Raw genomic sequence first — 21,456 nt, 5'->3', positions numbered from 1 at the left:
TCCAGGCTCTTTTTGCATGATGACCCAGTTTGGATCATGATTCAATGTTGGACAGATGGGCTCATGATTGACTCTTGTTAAGGTTCTTGGTTGACCAAACGACTGCAAGGTGTCCAGGTCCTCTGGCAGCAAATGAACCCAATATCCTTACATCTCCACTACCATGCATGTTTGTACTGAAACGCTGTATTTAGTCGCTGGGAGAAAATCTCTATTTTAGTCTCATCTGTTTAAACTAAACTGTTTCAAATGTTTTGTGGCTCATTCAGACAAAACCTTGCAACCCGTGGCAACTTTAATGCTTTATAAACTGTTTCAGATTAAGCTTTTTGAGGTTTGAAACTAAGAAACAGCCCTGGATTTCACAGGGGGAAAAAATCCAGAACATTTTGATTTATGTTTTTGAATCCAACTTTTTAAACGCTACATACACACTGTTGTGGAAGTAAATACATTTGCATTTTAGACCCACGAAGGTCACATTGACTGCTAAATAGCGCAATTATTCATGTTGCTAATTGAACTTACGAGAGCGTGTGCTCTTTGTATCTGTCTCGCTCATCTGCGCCAAGATGTTGAGCCTCACAAGTACACTCATTAGTGCCCCCTGGTCAGGCACGGCTGCCAGATTGGGTTTGGTCAGTTCTGGCAGAAGCACAAACAAACTGGTGGAACTGTGTTTACCATCAGACTTTCTGGCTCAAAGTTCAAAAAACAGCAGCAAATTACCCTGACACACAATGAGGGGATGACATGGCTTCAGGTTGTGATCTGCGTCAGCGAAGCCTCGGGTACATTCACTCTGCGACTCCAACTGGATCGAACCCAAAGGCAGAAAACAGATGGGGGGGAAAAAGAGAGAGGAGGTTTACTCGGGCTTTCACAAGAGAGCAGATGACATGTTTTTAAAGCCCTTGAAAGAAAAGAAAGCAAAAACACAGTCCATCCAAAGCAGAATTTATCAATTAGGCTCTTACTTCTTGACGAAGGCAACTTCTGATGTCCGCTGTGGGGAGTTGGACGAGGGTGGGGAGGCAAATGCTAATTTATCTGAAACAAACCTGGCTTTGGAAAGGATCCATTTGATTAACCCGCGGTGTCCTGAGATAGGCGAAACAAACAAAGCAATCTAACAAAGTGTAAATTGAGGTGAAAGTTGCCGTCAAACTGAACTCCTATAAAAAAAAAAACTCAAAGACAGGACGGAAACTCGTAATAAATCTTGTCGTTGTGGAAAACACCTCAGGATCCTTTATAAACACTGGAGTTTGGGGTGACTTTTTACGCTCTGCGTCTTCTCAATATATTCTCAACAACTTTTTTACAGTCTTACATTTTTCAGATCACAGGAGGCACAGCGGTGGTGCAGGAGTAGAGCGTGCAGCCCATGATCTGAGGACTCAGTCCTCGACCCGCGGACCTTTGTTGTGTCTCTTCTCACCCCCATTTCCTGTCACCTTACTGTCAAATAAAGGGCACTAGTGCTCCAAAATGGAAATAAAAATGTTTCAGATCATTAAACAACATGTAAAAGTAAAGTTATCCACAGGAAAAACAAAGTGCAGTTTTAAAATAACTTTCTTTGTTAACCTGAACCAACCTGTGGTGATAAATTATGAAAGGATCAATTATGGAAATGAAAACAGATATCCAAATATAAAAAGTTTGAAATTATTATGCAAAAAATTATTCAGTGGGTATAAAAACCCTCCTACTTTATTTTTCTGTATGCATACATGCATCTGTACGTTGAAGCATGTCCATGTATCTGCAAATTTAAAGGATAATGTATATAAATATATTCTATGTAATATTTATATATATTCAATTAACATATGATTTTTCTGCTTTTCTTTAATTATAGTTTGTAATTGATACAGAAAACCAAAATGAAGGGTGTGGATGGTTTAGGAAGCAGGAAGTGAGGACACCACACGTTTATACTTCTACCAACTTCTTTTACCCATTTAGATGTGGACTTGCTGGTATCTTTTTAGATAATTGTCCAAAATCCAAGTGAGTGTAAGATTGAAGTCAGGATTTTCTGGTAGAGATCATTATTCATGGTTCCATGAATTACAGCGCGTCTTCTAGGTCCAGAAGTATCCAATTAGCCCCAGACCATCACCAAATGTAACTGGATGCACACCTGCCAAAAAGTTCCACCTTTGTCTCGTCAGCTCACAAAAATTCCCATAATACTTGTCTAATAATTGTTGAATCCTGAACACTGACGGGTTTAGCTGTTGGTCTTGGTTGTTTTTGCATTGCTTGCTGTCATTTAAACTTTTAACTTTTTCTCTGTCATTTTTTTTCTTCATAGTGTTTACACCTGGTCTGGCGTTCCGTTAACTGTGACATCATCCAGGGAAGAAAGATCATCCACTATTACCATCTAATGTAGAACAGATTACTGGATCAATGTGTGCTTCTGTGCTTTTTTGTCTCTTTTGTTGTGTCTCTGTTCTGTCTTCTCTAACCCCAGTCGGTCGAGGCAGATGACCGTTCATACTGAGCCCGGTTCTGGTTCTGCTGGAGGTTTTTCCTTCCCGTTAATGGGGAGTTTTTCTTTCCACTGTCGCTTCATGCTTCCTCAGTATGAGGGATTGCTGGAAAGCCATGGACAATGCAGACGATTGAATTTGAAAAGAAAAGAAAAAAAAATTATAGATTATTGCCTCATGCACTGCAATTCACTTTATATCTTTCATGATCCGCAATGCACCCTCTGCTCTCTTTTATGAATAGAAAAGCCTTGTGTACAGTGCATTTCATGCTAAGCTGATGGTGCCAATAATGCTGCATGTTGGTGTGTTTATCCATCCTGCCATTGATATTATTTTGCAACTGGGATCATAAATGGAGACTAAACTTAATCTAACTGCTAATGACAATGATCACATTCTTGGGATTTTATGTAATATTCCAATGTAAAGTGTGCACTAAGAAGTGGAAGGAAAATGATACAGAGCTTTAATTTTATTTTCTTGCAAATAAAAATCTGATTCTCACTCTACTGATTTCTACTGTTCTCCAGATTTGCATTGTATTACATTAAAATGACTGTTGTCATTTCAGCTTTTAACTTTTTGCTCTCTCTCTCTTTTTTCTTCATAGTAGGTACACCTGGTCTGGCGTTCTGTTAACTGTGACATCATCCAGAGAAGACGGCTCACCCGCTACTACCATCTAATGTAATTTAGATGTTCCAGCTGAACGGTATTTGATGGCCATCCAGAACGCCACACACACACACAAAGGCGTAAAACATCTCATCACCGGGGCGGCCCATGCCGATCTTCTCCAGATCTTCATTCTTGACGTAGTCAAAGTGGGAGAGTCGCGTGACGTTGAGGTCGTCGCGGATCCGCAGGAAGTACTGCTGCAGCTGCACATCGGTCAGCAGCTCCAGCAGCCACTCTGTGCCCTCTTCGCTCTGCATCTGCACACGGACACACATGCTTGTACGTGTCAGGGTTGACCATCGGAGTGTGATAATTACTTTTACTGGGCAAATGTTACTCTTGAGCCGCTTTAGTTTAGAACTTTATAGTTTTACTGCTATAGGCTTAGGCTACTGGAGGATATCAGGATCCAATTTTCTCACTCTATAGAGTTCTACTGTTCTTTAATTATGCATTGCTTGTCGTCATTTCTGCTTTAACTTTCTGTTCTCTCTCTTTTTTCTTCATAGTAGGTACACCTGGTCTGGCGTTCTGTTAACTGTGACATCATCCAGAGAAGACGGCTCACCCGCTATTACCATCTAATGTAGAACAGATTACTAGATCAATGTGTGCTTCTGTGCTTTTTTTGTCTCTCTTGTTGTGTCTCTGCTCTGTCTTCTGTAACCCCCAGTCGGTCGAGGCAGATGACCGTTCATACTGAGCCCGGTTCTGGTTCTGCTGGAGGTTTTTCCTTCCCGCTAATGGGTGGTTTTTCTTTCCACTGTCGCTTCATGCTTGCTCAGTATGAGGGATTGCTGCAAAGCCATGTACAATGCAGACGACTCTCCCTGTGGCTCTACGCTTCTTCAGGAGTGAATGCTGCTTGTCGGGACTTTGAAGCAATCAACTGGTTTCCTTATATAGGAAATTTTTGACCAATCTGTATAATATGATTGATTTGACTTTGTAAAGTGCCTCGAGATGACATGTTTCATGAATTGGTGCTATATAAATAAAATTGAATTTTAAAAAAAAGTTGTTTTGTGGCCTCCTGGAGGAGTCGTAGATGGGCTTTTGGAGTAATTTTGGTTGGCTGGCCACTCCTGGGAAGGTTCGTCAGTGTTCAGTGTTTCCTCTGTTAATTGGTAATGGCTCTCATTGTGTTTTATCGAAGCCCCAAAGCCTCAGAAGCGGCTTTCCAGACTGATAGATGTCAATGAACTTGTTTTTAATGTGTTGTTAAATTTCTTCAGATTAGGGCATGGAGTGTTTTGCTGTGTTTGAGTTTTTTTTTATTATAATACTTAATTTTGTCAGACTATATACGGATCTGTATTTATTCAACAAGTCAGGCCGTTTCCAGGTCTGGGTCTGGCTGGTGACGTTTAACTTAAAGATGCAGGTCGTCATAGTTAGTTCATGATTTAACAAGTGGTGTGATTACTTTTTCACACTGGGCCATAATGGTTTGGATATTGTTTTCCCTCACTAAATAAAATCATCATTTGAAAACTGCTTTATATTTATTTGTCTCTGTGTTGTTGTTTTTTTGCTTGATATAAGTTGTGCGGCAATCTGAAACATTTAAGTGGCACATCACAAGTAAAAGGCAACTTTTCCAGAGCTTGTAAAGCTAGTTTCACATCTAAACGCAACATCAGCAACTGATAACGTCAGATGAAGACATGCCAATAAATAAAGAGCAGCTTTAGAGGCTGTGTAGAAAGTGGACAGGCGTTTCAGAAGGGGTGGATAAACATCAGAGAGACTGCTGTTATGCACTGCTTATCAAGCTGTATTGATTCTCTCAAAGCACTTAACGCTAAAGCACCATCCACACATTCTCACATCAATTCCTACTCTGTTTATTCATCATATACATGCAGCACTTTTTATTTATAACACTTTCAGTGACTGACTGCATCAGTAACAGTTTGAGCACAAACCATATTGCCAAAAGTGCTAACTCAGCCAAATCATTGAATTTAGGAGCTCCAAAGGCCACATGTATAGTGCATTTATTTGTTGTACCTTTTGTATGATATTACAGTATGTAAAAAAAAATAAAAAATTAGAATTACAGTATTTATTTAATTCACTGGTAAATAATGCCAAACCGAGTCTGACCCTCTGCAATGCCTCGCAGTAAAGCGGCAGCTTAGCGTGGACAAAGACCAACGGTTATTAATTAGATAAAATTATCTGAGAGCAGCTTTAGAGCCTCATATCAGAACATTTACTCACGTCAGTCAACTCTGTGGTCACATCTGAGCAATCTGCAGATTTAGCGTCTGCTTCAGTGAACACCAACGTTCATAATGCATTCCCAGCGACATTCCAGTCTTTTCCCTCTAGGAATCTGATTTTTTGCTTTTTTTCCCCCACTGGATCTTGGAGCATTTTTCATAATTTCGCCTGGAGATGCTAATAGCCGTTAGCTATTTTCATGCATTTCACAAAATGCATGAAAACTAGTTAGATTTCATGTTTGAGGTCAGAAAACCCATCATGGTTTGGTTAAAATTGCAAGTATTTTCCTTCTCTTCATGTCCTTTGCCTTCAAACCTGACTGGGTCCATCATTGTTTGCGCTAAGGGAAGGGTGGTTCTGTTTGAATTTGAACATTGTGTTTTCAAGGATTTTATGAAGCAGCAACCAATCTGCTGGATCTGGCAGGATTTTAAGATCTTAGAAATTATTCCCTTAAAAACTCGACACAAGGCAGGACAAACACGACTGAAACGTGTCTCTTTCTTTGTTTTTGCAACATGTTCCGGTTATAACACGGCTAAAGAGATCTTCTTCAAACATCTCGGTGCCCTCTTTAACCGCACCATCTGAAACATTTGAACATTTGCCAGGCTACTGATTATTTTTGCAGGCAGCATTAAGGAGGCTTCGTGTCTGAATCAAAACAGCAGTGAAAATGTTGTTAAAATACTATCTACCACTACCTGACAGGCCAAAAAGGACACACACGATGACACATGGTGCCATTTTGTTGCATATACCTGTTGAAGACATTTGAGCTCAAAATCAAATATTACATCTGCAGCATTTATGTGGGAGCTCCAATTGTAATGCATGCAGTTAATAGCATTAAGCTGTATTAAGTCCAGTTTTAAGAGGTTTTGTATGCAAAGATTCGTATTTGCATTGATTTGAAGGACCATGCAACCCGATTACAAATTGAAAATCTGATTTATTACTTGTGCATTTCTCCATACACTTTAAAATGTAATGCTCTGTCAACATGAAAGCAAAGCCATCATAAAGTATGTAAAGAGTAGCTGCAGCAATCCCTCCTCTGCATCCTGTAAAATGGCCGACCAGGTTTATCTCCAAAAAGCTCTTTTTTTATCCATGCAACGTGAATGCAGAGTTTCCTCAGATCAATTGTCTAGTTAATCATTTATATGATCCAACGCTGGATTAAAATGAAATCCCTGCGATTGCTGCATCAGGAGGAGCTGAAGCAGGTAAATGCAAGGCTTGATTTCCTGCAGTCGCAGGTAAAACCCTCAGCAGATCTTTGGTTTGTGTTTAACGTCTGAAGCACCCGGGGAAATCAGCGCACTCTCAGGGATCAGCGCAGATGTTTGACTGGACGCTCTTCACGTTGTCGAGTCAGTCTGGTGTCTTAAGCATTTGTTTGACAACTAATTGCAGTTTGATTGAAAGTGTTGAGTGAAAGGCTCCTCGTGAATCGCAGGTGGAACATTTTTCATCCCCAGTCCAGCTCGGGAAATAAATCATCCCATTTGGTGAATAAAGTCCACGGCGTAACAAGAGACTCATCGAGCTGCCACTGATGCACCTGCAAGGATTTTTGTTTTACTTTAAAACTATAACAGCAGCCAGTTAGGTGACCGTTCATTTCCAATCAAAACTCAATGAGCTGCAGAGAGAAGATCTTTTTGTAATTTGAGCCAGAAAATGTTGCCCACTCCTCCGTGCAAAAATAGAAATTTTCAAGCCTCGCTTCATATTCTAAACTCAGTTTACTGTAGGTCTGGGCTTTGAATAGGCCATTCTAACACAACTATGTGGGTTGATTCTCCCACCCGAGCTTTGGATCTCTGCAGCTCCTCCAGAGTCAACAGAGGCCTCTCCTGGCCTGTCTGTTTATTAGGTTTGCAGCTGATTGATGCACTTTCTACAGGCAGACTTTATACCCTGGGTTTTATTTGGGGGTATTAGAGGTAAAGGAGGCAAAATTTAAAAGCAATTACATTTTTTTCGATATTTATTGTAAAGAGCTCTACAACACACGACTCATTTTTCCTGTGAAACTATGATTAAAAAGTGGTGCTTCTACCTGCCGCTGTGTGAGACATAGTTGTGTCCAGATTGTTAGCATTAAATTAAGGTCAGTCGGGTTGGAAAGAACACCTCTGCAGCTCCAACTAATGAGTGCAAAGTTTATATCATTAAATCACGGCAAGTTCGCCGCCACCCTGTGAGCCACAGAGCCGATTTAGTGAGTGTGTTTGTCACCAACCCACAGCCAAAAGCCACCGTGTGTTGCTAATGCCACAGATGCATGTGGGTGAATCCGTACAGCAAAGCTTTCACGGAGAAGACTCGTTCATCTGGACAAGAAAACGGTCCGAATCTCTCATCTTCCTACAGGAGGAAGAACTGCAGCAGCGTCTCTTGTGTAGATGCCTAAACAAGTGGTTAAAGACAAAATGTGTTCAAAAAAAGACTCTAAATGTCAGTTTGTGTGCGTTTGTGACAGAAAGCACAGGTTTCTGCATGTGTGAGGGAGGCGTGCATCGTCATGAAGGGTGACAAAGTGCTTACTGATGTAGCCCAGAAGTCCGGGCGGCATCCAGGGATCAACAGCAAGCCTTCGGGTCTCCGAGCTCTGCAGCTGCAATCAATCTGAGCAGCAGGCCGAGGTGTGAGTGACTGAGTGGGACGCTGTGTCTGTGAGTGGGAGGGAGGCTGAATCCCACCGGGGCGGGGACAGGACTTCCATTAGAAACCGCCTTCACGTTTACCATCTGACCTGAGCTTTTAACATCCTGAAAAGTAAATAAATAGATAAATATATATATATATAAACAGCTAAAAAGTTTCTCTGCAGGGATTCATTCAAGCTCCTCCAAGACTTCTGCGATCGGTGGATGATTCAGACGCGATAAACAGGGAGTTAAGAGCAATTACAGCTGATCATTGTAAAATGGTTCAACACTAACGACACGAGACACGGAAAAAATGGCAACTATGGGAGAGTTTGAGAGTGAAAACCACTGCGTACCACAAACAAAGCAAAGGCCCGTCTCACTTTTACTAAACACATCTCGATGATCCTCAGGACTTTTCTGTGAAATATTCTGAGGAGATGAAAGGGCTGCAGAGAAGATTATCAGGCCTGACCTTCGCTCCATCCAGGACTCGCACAGGTCTAGAGTCAGGAAGAGAGCAGCTAGCATCTCTGCAGATCCCACACACCCTGCACACAAACTGTAAAGACATTTAACGTCAGGTCGGTGCTACAGAGCGGCATTGTTCTCTTTATAATCAGCGGCTACGGAGACCGTTTCTTCCCCTAGGCTTTTAATCTGAGGACCCAGGTCAACACCAGGCTTATTTACACCAATCCAGCATTGCCTTCCTCGTTTTTTTTAACCCCTGTATATATATATATATATTAGGGCTGGGCAAGTTAACGCGTTAATTTCGCGTTAACTCATTAGACTATTAACGGCGATATTTTCTTTAACGCGCGTTAACGCATGTTGCTCACATGCTTTTATTTTGTGAAGGTCTGTTGCTGCGGTGTAGGGGTTTGAATCAGAACAGTAGGTGGCGATAATGCGCCAATAACCTTGCTGTCAGCCAAACCTCGGATTCAAAGAAGAAGAAAGGTGCTGGCCGGAAAAAAACAAAGCCGACATGCGGAAGGCGGTGTTTCCCGCAGGAATTTGCTTAGGCGAGGCGGTGAGTTGGTGAACAGAACAAGTTTTGTGCGGAGCGGGGGGGGGGGGTCTGCCTCGACGCCGTCAGTGAAGTCGCTTCTCGTTTCAAAGTATCCATGTATTTTTGCCTGTTTTTCCCTGCTATTCACTATATGCGCGCGAGAAAGCAACAACAAAAAACCGCGTGTCAACGTCAAATAAACGCAAGCATATCGAGTTAGCAAGCATTTCAGTTTAAAGTTCTTCCAGCATTGAATATGACAGAAACAAGTTAGTTGTAACCACTGCCAAGTTAAACTTTGGTATTGAACATAAAATGGTAATGCTGCTCCCTGCTGTTACCTGAGAAATTGCCTGTTTTTGGTAGATTTTTTCCCCATAAAGAGAATTCCCTGTCAGTGGCAATAAGCTTTAATTTATTATTATTGCTATTTTTTGTTTTACATGTTTAAGTTGAGCTTTACACTAAATATGTGTTACTGATAAGTGCTACAAATGTTACAACACTTTTGTTCATATGGCAGCAGAACATTAAAATAAAAGTGCTCTTTACACTACTTTTGAATTCATTCTTGGAGTTTGTAAATACAATACGATTAATCGCGATTAATCAGGGCGATTAATCGCGATTAAATATTTTAATCGTTGCCCAGCCCTAATATATATATATATATATATATATATATATATATATATATATATATATATATATATATTAGGGGACAAACTCTTCCACGACATGCTGGTGAAGATTCTCAGTTATCCAGGTCATGGTCATTCCAAATGAAACATTACTCCAGACTTTTTGAATTGAGAAAGTTTCCTGGAAAGGAAGCGAAACATCTTCAAACTTCGGAAAACAAGTCCAGTTGTTTGTTTTTAACTTTTTTAACTTTTTTTTTTTTTAATCTTCCACAACACTGTCTCCAACCTGGAAAATAACCCACAACGTCAACAAAACGTGTTTTAACAATATCTTTTATTTTGAAAAAGAGAAACAACATGCATTATTTGCATTTTACATTTTTCAAGCTTCCCCCAACCAGTGTCCCACAAACAGTTTTAACAAGAGCTTGTACCCAAACCTAGGGGGCAATGCTGCCATTCCCTGCAGCAGCCGCTGAAGTATTAATCTAATGAAACTGACAGCGAGAGAAAAGTCAGTGTTTCTGCATCGACAGGTCGCTCAGTATTGATATGCTTTCACTCTACAGCTCCTCTTAGCTTCACAACAATGACGCCACTACCTGCTTGCTCACGCACACACCAGCAGCTTACTTAATTGACTGAATTCGGATCGGGTTTTGATCACAGTAGCTTCATGACAATAAATAATACCCTGTATTCAACCGTCTGAGAAGAAACAAAAACACAACAAGCTCACAACAATCTCGCTTTGAGACTGGAATCAACTTCCTCGAAGGAAACCTGTGGAGCTTTTCGCCGCTAATGGACCTAACGAGGACCTTCTTCATCAGCCGCTAATCAATAGGCGGCTGTAATGAGCCATTAAAGCACAAAAGGCGACGGCTCGCCGTTAAAAGTCTGGCGTGAAGGAGAAAAGCTTCAGCAGAGGAAGCGTCCACAGGGAGCCTTCAGGAAACAAATCATGGATGTAGAGTAACAGATATGCTATATGAGTCATATTGGCCTGACCAGCGGCTCGCACGTGATAGCAGCTTATATACATCATGGTCTGTACATTTAAACATAAATACATGAGCTCAGGATTCGCTTCAATGCAAAAACACAACTAAAAATAAGTCCAATTTTATTGAAATTGGTGCATTTGTTCTTTATCTGAGCATGTAAATAAGATTATCTGCCAGTGGAATGAGTATTTTGACCCCTAAAATAAGATAATTAGACATACTGCCCTCTGAACAAGTTCCCATTTTATTTACCTGCTACAAATGCGCTCATTTCAAGAGGATTTGACCTATTTTGAGTTTTGTTTTTGCAGCGGTCACTGATGACGAGGCGGCAAACACGTTCACAACTAAAGCCTGCTGCAGCCACCGGTTCTAAGCCGCACACAAACGCCGCAAACACTGTTCACCCAGCGAGCTGCTCGGTCAGCTGAGGACGAGGGTTACCACAGTACAGCTGGGACGCATATACAGGCTTTACAGTAGCTAGCAAGCTTCGCCACATTTTGTCACGGCACAACCTCAGACTTCAACGTGCTTTAGGGTGATTGAGAAGGAAGACGAGACATTCCTCCACCAGCTCTGCGCTTGGATCAGCCAGATCGGACGGATCTTCCAGGTTTTGCCAATCTGGTTTTCAGTCGTGTTTAAAGGTGGGGGGATCCATGGTGCAGTGTTTGTGCAGTGCCACCAGAAAGTATTCACACCCCTTCCCTTTTTCTACATTCGTTTGGTCACAGACTTATTCTAAAAGGAAGACATAATGGCAAAGTAAAGACATGTTTTCTACCTTTAAACCACACTGAAACATTTCAATGAGGGCTGCATAACGTTTATTGAAGATATTATTAGTGATCAGGTTCAGGGAGTTCGTAACTGGCAGTTCGAAACCCTGCATTGCAGTTTTGATCTTGTTTTTCCGCTTTAGCAGCTGTCAACGGGGCCCATGGACTCCGGCTGGATTGAAGAATAAATCTGTAACATAACGCGTGGGAATGGTACGAGGGGTGTGAATACTTTCTGCTAGCACCGCACACCTGGATAGATCAAATCCAGTGACACCAATAGGAAGTTCCCCAGGAGTCCACCAGGGTTGGACTTTGTGGTTGTAACGTGATAAAAATGTGGGAAACCGTGTGGGGTGTGAAAACTTATAGCGACGCGCCGGTGTTTATCTTCAGGAGCAGCGACTCATCCAGCCTCGGTGTCGGCGGACCGGGATCTCGTCTGCGGCTGATTGGTCCTCAGGTCGTCTTCCTGTTGACACACAAAGCGCTCGGTTTATTTTGATTGTTCCTCGTGCAGCTCGCGCTCTCAGGGCGCCAATACTTTTATTTTCTGCCTGCAGATGTGTTATTGGCAAAATCAAAACAGAACCAGAACCTGTTAGCTGGCTGCTGGTGAGACACAAAGGCGGCGTGATTATGTTGTCAAGCGCCTTCACATGATTTGCTCTTTGCTGGATGAGTAAATTGGCATCGTTAAGGATAACGGCCGCTCTCCGTTATGAATCGGGACAAAACGTGTCTCACAAACCCTGCGGCTTTGCTTTTTATGCCGATAATTCTCACGTCTTTTGAGGTTAGTGAACAGAGGGATCAGAAGGATTTTGACCCACTGATAGGAATTTTACTGACTAAAAAGTAATGAGTGGTCACCCAGCCTGGCAGGAAAATGGCCTTACATGTGAAGAAACAGCTGCTGGGAAAGTAGCAGCTGAAAGAAAAGTTTTCTAAAGTCGTCCATACACTGTATGATATTTTCAATCTTTGTACTCAGACACAGCTCAAACTGTACAACGAAACCGCAGGGTGTAAAAGTTCCCAGCTCTCCATATCTGTTCTTACTGTACGACGCTCTGATGCGACCTGACTGCTCACACTGTACGTCTAAAAACCACATGTCGGACTCAGGCCCGTAGGGAGAAGGCGCTACTCGGACTCGTCTGTCCGGAAGCCAAATGTAAACAATAGAAGAAGAAAAAGACTGAAGTGTCGATGTTCACTGTTAAATATGAGGCTCACTAGAATGAAACGCGCTGCTTTGGATATTCTACCAGTTGCTTCTCCGTAGTTTGACTCCATGTCACACACTGCAAAAACGGAACTAGAAATAAGTAAAATGTTCTTAATATTTGTGTATTTGTCCTTGATTTGAGCAGGTAAATAAGATGATTTGCCAATGGAATAAGAATTTTGCACTTAAAATAGGAACAATTCATCTCAATCATCTTATTTCAAGTGCAGGATGTCTAATTATCTTATTTTAAGGGGTCAAAATACTAATTCCATTGGCAGATGATCTTATTTACCTGCTTGAATCAAGGATAAATACACTAACTTTAAGAACATTTTACTTATTTTTAGATCAGTTTTTGCAGTGCACGTACCGCCGTCATGCTTCTCTCCACTCCTGTGTTTTCATTTGAGAAGAAGAAGAATTCCCTTGTTTGCACATGCTCAGTACGCGAGGTTGGGGGAAATCGTCTTGTAGCTCTGCTTCACCAGCAGGAGGCGCTCACGGTCACCTCACGAGGGTTAACTGAATTTAAACATGTTTAATTTTTAGTCGACCGTACGATTCCTGATCAGGAGGTGGACGTGAGAGGCTAATCGCCCCTCGTTACCCACTATATACGACACAATGCGGGACGCACGATGCAGCTGAATCTCGGCCGGATCCAAAAAATTCTCGCACGACTGAAGGATCGGCCCAAAAAGGGTAAAATAATCGTACTCTGTATGCCTGGTTTAAAACGTGGAGAAGTTGAAGGTGAGAAGACCGGTTCTACGGAGATTATTTCTGCTGCCACCAGGGGGCAGAGCTTGTTCAACAATGGCAGCAGGTGGATTTAAGGTCCACACATAAAGTAAGAAGATGACTTCTGGACCGCAGTCCGGTGACGAGACGGTAGGGCTGGACGATATAGAAAAAAAGAATATCGATAAAATAGAAATCATATTGATCGATATCGATAATTATCAACAAATTCAAAACACATATTTAAAGTGCAGCCCTGGCCATTTTATGCTGTTGCTTAGCAACCTATTTTTAGATACAGAACACACAAACACTGAATTCAAACTCAACCCTTTATTCAACCAACTTTTTATCAAAACTGCAAGTAAAAAAAAAAGAAAAAAGAACATGTGCTGTTTGACCTCTTTGAAGGGGGCGGGGCTTAGTTCCTGAGTCTGCATTGTGATTGGTTGGGAGGATGTAATGACTGTAATATTAACCTACATGATAGGCTAGAATGTAAAAGGAAGGAAAATTCTATTGAACTTTTTATTGATTGTTTTTTTCTATCATCTATATACGTCTATCGATCGCTACATGTTGTTATTAAATTATCGACCAGCCCTACAAGACGGAGAGCAAAGAAGCCACTGCTGTCAAAGACGGACAGAGCCCAGAGGCTGGCAGCAGAGATGTTTTCCTGATGACCCGTGTGGGTTTCTGTTCATCTATGGGAGTGAGTTACACGGTAATTACGCCCAAGAACCCAGCGGTGCACAAAGGCTGGGAACGAAACATCCTCCTGCAGAAACTTTGTCCATAAAATCCAGCGGTGATTAGTGATTGTCTTCTGATTTTCTTACGAGACAGAGCACCATGTCTCAGGTAAAAGAAGCTCAAAGGAAGAATCCCCAGATCTTAATCCGCACCGGGACCCCAAGGTCAGATTTCATAAAGCAGGTGGGTGACGTCTTGATTTTTCTTTAGGGCGTCTTTAGGGAAAAACACAAAAATCCCAATCATCCGTCAACATTTTGCCCCCTGCGACTCTTTCAACCACGACTTTTTACCTTCAGCTCCTAAGCGGCTAACTCATTTTGCCTTCATGAGTAAAGTTTAGGACATTTTCTCTGAGCAGGTATAAATCTACTGGCTTCTTCGGGAAAAGATGAGTTTTTTTTTTTCCACGTCAATAACTGATATCTCCACTGAGGTGGTTTAGAAAGCTCTAATCTCCTGATACGCTACATTAATCACACTGGTGCAGTGGTCCTGAAATGTTTTCTTTTGCTCACCCCTTTTGAAGGAAAACCTTTATCGTTTTCTGTTTTAATGCATTAAAGTCGTTCTGATCCCTTTTAAAATGTATAACATATATATGGGTTCATTTCTAACATATAACAATGGTTTTTAACAACTAGAACGTTTCAACACTGTCACACTTTAATTATTTAATATTACCAACAATACAAATGGCTTTTAGCCTGACTCGTACCTGCAGTCAACTTTTAACTAGCCATGAACCTCATAAGGCAAAATAAAATCAAGCCATTAATGTTAAAAACAAACTTCAGTTACATTAAGTTTTGTACTTTTTTGGGACTTTATTAATAGTATTTGTTATACAACAGACTGCAGGTAATGACCAAACAGTAGGGGGTGCTGTTGTGTAACTCAGCTGTTGTGAGCAAGAGGATATTTTATATGTAATAAACCCAAATGGACCGCCTAATAGAGCGACATTTATCTGACCGGATGTTTGAGATTTTCTCTTCATGGACCCAAATGTGTGGCTTTGCTGCTAAGTTAAATTAAGCATGTGTAAAACTCAAGGCCCGAGGGCCGAATCTGGCCCGTCAAGGCAATTTATCCGGCCCTCAACAGCCAAAAAAGACATATCATGTCATAGAGGCAAATATTCTTTTAAAGTGTATAAAGTGGCTGAAACTGGGCCTTTTGTAGCAAATGTTGATTTTTTTTTTTACTGTGTAGTTACAGTATCCTGCAACCAGTTTTCCCACAACACATTAACACAACCCAGAAATGTCTGGAGAAAAAAAAGAATAATGAGTTTAAAGTGTAACTCACCCCAATATAAACCTTGTTTTGCAGATGTTCAAATGGGCCTAAGGGTGCTAATTTTATGTTACTGTGAATTTTATTAAATTTTTATGTGAACTGGAATTAAATTATGAGATCATTATATTAATTCACAGCAACTCGCTTCAATGCGTTTCACCGGGATTTTATCAGCCAGATCAACACAAAGTAGCAAAAGCAGTAAAGGTCGTGTGTTTATCCAGCATTAGTGTTAGTGTTTAATAAAATAATTAGATATACTGCACTTGAAATAAGATGAGTTGTTACTATTTTAAGTGCAAAAATGGTATTCCTTTGGAAGGTCAGTTAAACCTCCCTGCTCAAATTAAGTACAAATACACTGATTTCAAGAAAATATTACTTACTTTAAGTTCCCTTTGTGCAGTGTATATCCTTTGTTGTTGTTCAAGAACAAATAAGAGTGGCCAGCGTCCTGAATATTTTTCTAATTTTAGTGCATCTAAACCATCCCATTATGGAAAATACAAGACTAAATTGAGAAAACTGTGAGAATATAGTAATAATTTTATGAGAACTCTTACAAAAAGCCAGTCTTCCCCCTGTGTTTATTCTCATAATGTTCTTTATTCTTTGTACACCCGATATTATGACTTTATTTTTGTAAAGTCCCCCTACAACCCACCCCTCCCCCAAATTTGTATTAAGGCCATTGTTGAGTAAAGAAAATTAATTACTGGCCACAGTGGAGTACATTTCCACAAAAACCTAACAGAATTGATATTGAGGTTAATTTCACCAATTTTCAAATAAAATATTTTAAAATATTTTCCAAAATTAAAGGCATATATTGTCGTAATTAAAACTAGTATATCTCAGACATTGTTAAGTCAGGAATTTGGATAAGTCTGTGCCAGTCTGAGCTGCGAGTCCTTGCAGCTCCTCCAAAGTTACCATAGGGTTCTTGGCTGCTTTTATGCTTACAGCTCTGATGAGTTTTAAAGCCCTATTCTCTTAATTTTTCAGACGATTGAATGAACAGAAATGTGTGGTGGATTATTGCTTTCTCCCTGACCTCTCTGCTCTGCTGCTTGGTCTCCCTGATGCTGATTGTTCCAACAAACGTCCGAGGCGTTCACAGAAGAGCTGGATTTTTTTAAAATCAAAACTTTTACTTGTGAAAAGAATTCCTTCCATAATGATGCACTGCTCTGTGTTGATCGTCACATAAAATCCCAACAAAATACATACACTGCAAAAAGGGAACTAAAAGCATATAAAATTTTCTCGAAATTGGTGTATTTTGCCTTGATTTGAGCAGCTAAATAAGACTATTTGCCAATGGAATTAGTATTTTTACCCCTAAAATAAGATAATTAGGAATTCTGCTCTTGAAATAAGATGATGGTAATGAATTGTTCCTATTTTAAGTTGGCAAATAGTTTTATTTACCTGCTCAAATCAAGGAAAAATACCCTAATTTCAAGAAATTTTACTTATTTTTAGCTCCGTTTTTGCCGTGTATAGAAATATGTGGAAAACGTGAAACCGGGTGTGTTAACACTTGTATCGGCCTGTAGGTTTTATGTAGGAAGGCAGTTTGAGTCTGATAATGCGTCAGGAAAACGGAACCACTGAGGATTGTGGGAGAAAATGTGAGCGAATCGTTTCTACGCGCTCCCTCCTCCTCTTTCCACTAAGTGACCTGTTGCGGTGCGGTCCGTACGTGTCCAACATGACGGTGCTGGCCTGCTCCAGGTCCCACTTGTGGCGCCGCAGCAGCTCCTCGCACTCGGCTCTGGATCTCAGCCCCAGACGAAACAGCTGCTCCACCTAGAGCGCAGACGTTAGAGGAGTTCAGCCCGGGTAGGAGCAGCTCCCCGCACTGCAAAAACAGATCTAAAAATAAGCAAAATGTTCTTAAACATAGTGTTTTTGTCCTTGATTTGAGCAGGTAAATATGATCATTTGCCAATGGAATTAGTATTTTGACCCCTAAATTAAGATAATTAGACATCCTGCACTTGAAATAAGATGATGGAGATGAATTGTTCCTATTTTAAGTGCACAAATCTCATTCTATTGGCAGATCATCTTATTTACCTGCTCAAATCAAGGACAGATACACTAATTTTAAGAAAAGTTTACTTATTTTTAGTTCCGTTTTTGCAGTGCGGGAGCTGAACTACGCCGATTGCTTTCCTTCCTCCTGGCTTGCAGGAGGCCTTTCTAAGGCTACGCTACAATCAACCCACTCCTACGTGCAAACACAGACATATATATATATATATATATATATATATATATATATATATATATATATATATATATATATATATATATATATATATACATATATATATATATATATATATATATATATATATATATATATATATATATATATATATAGAAAGAGAGAGAGAGATATGCCTCCAACCACCGTCAGCAGTTTGCTTTGGTCCGTCTTAAACGGAGCTGCTGGAACTTTCTGGAACATTTTGGACGCAGCAGCTTTAGGAGCCACTTAAGGGGAGCTAGTTTGGGAAAACACCTAAAGTGGCAGACGGTCTCTGAGGAGCAGAGAGGTGTCGACAGCATTTAGTCAAACCCAGTGCTGCCGGGTTATTTAGCAGATATTAATGAGCTTCAACACAATAACGGCGGCGGCGCTTTGTTCTTCTTTCTAAATGAAGAATGCCTCCGCCGCCTCCAGGGGTACCGGACCAGGTCTTCTTTATGCTTTACGATAAATCCTCACAATCATTTCTGCATCTTCAACGAGACACGTGTCCTGTATGGTTCAGCTGAGAAGCAACACTGTTAAACATGTAAGCCATAACCAGGTCGAACAAGAGGGAACACCTTTAAACTACTACCTGGTTGGAACACTAACTTTTTGACATAGCTTCCATATCCAGTGCTCTGATAGGAGGAGAACCTGCTGCACCATGACAGTGTTGGGCTAATTCTGCCTGGGAAATGTTCCTGGGACCCATCAGGCTGCGCGGACATGTCGGGTCCACATCCAGCTGCAGGTGAACCCACACGCATGATCCTGTCAGACCTGGTCGTGCACCTTGGGCTGGCCTTCCCAAAACGTTTCTTTTCCGGACACCTTTTCTCGGCGTCTGACTCTGGCTACGTTCACACTGCAGGCCTTGATGCTCACTTTCGATTTTTTAGTGAAATTTTTTTGTTTTTTTCACTGCAAAAACAGACTAAACTAAATTAAAAATACGTTAAAATTTTCTTGAAATGAGTGTATTTGTCTTTGATTTGAGCAGGTAAATAAGACAATCTGTCAATGTAATGAGATTTCTGCACTTAAAATAGGAAGAACTCATCTCCATCAACTTATTTCAAGTGCATTATATCTGATTATCTTATTTTAAGGGTAAAATTACTCTTTCCATTGGCAGATAATCTTATTTACCTGCTCAAATCAAGAACAAATACATTAATTTCAAGAAAATGTTACTTCCTTTTAGTTCTGTTTTTGCAGTGTTTGCATGGTCGTTCACATTTCCAAATATATGCGACTTGTATGTGATCTCCTGTGTGAACTGAATTCATACAACTTAAGTGACGTCACACGTAGCAAGCGTCCTCAGTGTTTGCAGAAGTAAACATGGATTATAATGCTGGTGCTCATTTTGCAGTCTTTAATTTCTTTTCTAACCGGAGCTTTCTCTCCATTGACTGCTCTCCTCATTGTTGTCTGCCATGGGTGTCGTTTTTCTTCCTGCTTCCGCATAGCAGGACGCAGAATAGTGACGTTTGTCGAGTATCGGTGACGTACAGGTCGGATAAATGCGACCCGGCCGTACAGACACAGGTCGCATCTGAAAAGATCAGATATGTATCGGATTCAGGACCACATATCCAAGTGGTCGCATTTGAAAAAACTCTGATCTGTGTTGTTCAGACTATCATGAAAAGATCAGATCCAGCTCGCATATGGGCAAAATAAATTGGATTGGGTCACTTCAGGCTGCAGTGTGAACGTAGCATCTGAGAACAGATCCAGGTGTGTGTGAGGACGCTGTCCCCCTTTGTAAGGAGAAGGAAGCCCGCCACGTTTCACTGTGGGTGAACACATTTTTCTACGACATTCTGCGCCCTTTAAATTTGTACCCTGAGATCCTTTTGATCCGTTTCTAACCTCCCTGAGAAGTGTTGCTCCAGCTGAAGGACGCAGATGTCACCTGAACTTCTTTTTGTCGTGTTTCTGTTCCACTGTTTAATAACTCGTTTTTATTTCAACATTTCATAGCAACACTGCAAAAACATAACTAAAAGTAGGTAAAATCCTCTTGAAATTAGTGTATTTTCCATTGATTTGAGCTGGTAAATCAGACTATTTTCCAACGGAATAAGATTTTTGCACTTAAAATAACAACTATTCATCTCCATCATCTTATTTCAAGTTCAGGATGTCTAATTATCTTACTTTAGGGGTAGAAATTCTCAGTCTATTGGCAAATACTCTTATTTAGCTGCTCAAATCAAGGAAAAATATACTAATTTTAAGAAAAATGTACTTACTTTTAGTTCCCTTCTTGCAGTGAAGAGCCATCTATGTATCTGGTGCCAGAAGCAACTGTTTCTTCTTTTTTTTTTGATTCTTTACATCTCAGAGCTTTAGCCAGCAGAACAAGAGGCGTGTACAATATGCCAATGAATGAATGTACCTTTAAATAATTAACCGCCTGAGGGACGCTCCAGTTATGACTCTGCAGAGCCGCTTTACACTCCTCCGTGGTGACGCCATGCACGGCTCCTTGGACCTGTTAACAGCACCGGTGAGACTGGAAGTTAGTCGAACTTTTCCCTCTTTTAAAAGCCCGGCGCCGAAAAACAGTTACGACAAGTCATTTTAAAATTAGATCATATGCGAGATGCTGGTTTAAAGAGCAGGTGTTGTAAGTATAATTGGAGGCGCAAAGGTTATATGCATTTTCAGTGTTATTCACGGTTGTTAATTTGCAAAACAAATAAAACGGGAGCTTCTTTTAAACGAGCCCGCAGCACTTTGAGGTTTCTCTCCATTAACAGTAACCGATGATTAATGCATTTCTGATTTATTGCTAGAATGCTGTGCAGAAATTAGGCCAGGCGGACTGCTCTGCTAATTAAAACACCGCTGATAAACGGATGTTACTCCGAAAAAAAAACCCGAGGTCAGTCAGACGGTGAAATTAGCGGCTTCCACTTTGCTCGCCTGCAAAGCGCCAGAGGAGCATTCCCTCACCTGTGCGACGCCCGGCTCCTGCTGCATGCTGGGAGCTGCAGTCCTGCCGTTGTTGTTGTTGTTGTAGGAGGAGTTCGGCTTGGCTCCGCCTGGCTGCCGCTGCTGCATCATGGGTTTGACTGCCGCCATGTTGGCCGCCCCGTACCTGCTCAGAAGAAGGAAAAACACAGAAAAATCAGACGATGAAGGATCTGCTAAGAACAGGGTTCCCACACCTTGGTGAACATCAAATTCAAGGACCTTTCAAGGACTTTCCAGGACCAATTTCCTCAAATTCAAGGACCACACGTGGCGGCATTTACCTACTGTGACCGCTGAATAGGTTATCATATTTTAATACAATGCAAATTCAATAAAAGACTAAACGGCATAGAAGTTGTTGGGTCAGAAGCAATGCAAGAAAGTGGACTTAATTTATAGCCTACATTGATATTGATCATATTCATAGCCTACATTTATATCCACAGTACATGGCTATGCCATACTACATTACATATAAGATGTACATTAGCCTACCGTTTCATGGAATTTTATGGAAAAACGTGCAGCATTGAAATGTTCAGAATTATATCAATTTGTTTCACTTACTTTCATCTTTGATTAAGCTAGTTTTTGACTTTGACTCTGAAAAGTTGCTAAATATAGCGACAAAGTCGCTGAGT

The 21,456-nt window shown here is 40.9% G+C and overlaps 1 protein-coding gene across 8 annotated transcripts in view; it reads right to left on the bottom strand.

Moving 5' to 3' along the window:
* Positions 1–10,977: 10,977 nt before the first annotated feature.
* Positions 10,978–21,456, bottom strand: part of tnk2a (tyrosine kinase, non-receptor, 2a) — a 43,350-nt gene continuing 32,871 nt past the window's right edge. For 5 of the 8 annotated variants that reach the window (XM_036125098.1, XM_012876303.3, XM_036125097.1 and 2 more), the window contains 4 exons: positions 20,795–20,939; positions 20,235–20,330; positions 17,246–17,373; positions 10,978–12,000 (listed from right to left, as the gene is read on the bottom strand). In XM_036125098.1, coding sequence (XP_035980991.1) covers positions 11,988–12,000; positions 17,246–17,373; positions 20,235–20,330; positions 20,795–20,939 — 382 coding nt within the window. In that variant the 3' untranslated portion in view covers positions 10,978–11,987. The remainder of the gene's footprint in view (positions 12,001–17,245; positions 17,374–20,234; positions 20,331–20,794; positions 20,940–21,456) is intronic. The other 3 variants (XM_036125101.1, XM_036125102.1, XM_036125104.1) reach the window with 3 other exon arrangements.

This window comes from Fundulus heteroclitus, chromosome 21, assembly GCF_011125445.2.
Source record: "Fundulus heteroclitus isolate FHET01 chromosome 21, MU-UCD_Fhet_4.1, whole genome shotgun sequence".
In the NCBI taxonomy this organism is placed as follows: domain Eukaryota; kingdom Metazoa; phylum Chordata; class Actinopteri; order Cyprinodontiformes; family Fundulidae; genus Fundulus; species Fundulus heteroclitus.
The sequence above is the reverse complement of the archived record's forward strand: the minus strand, read 5'-3'. Positions and strand labels throughout refer to the sequence as shown.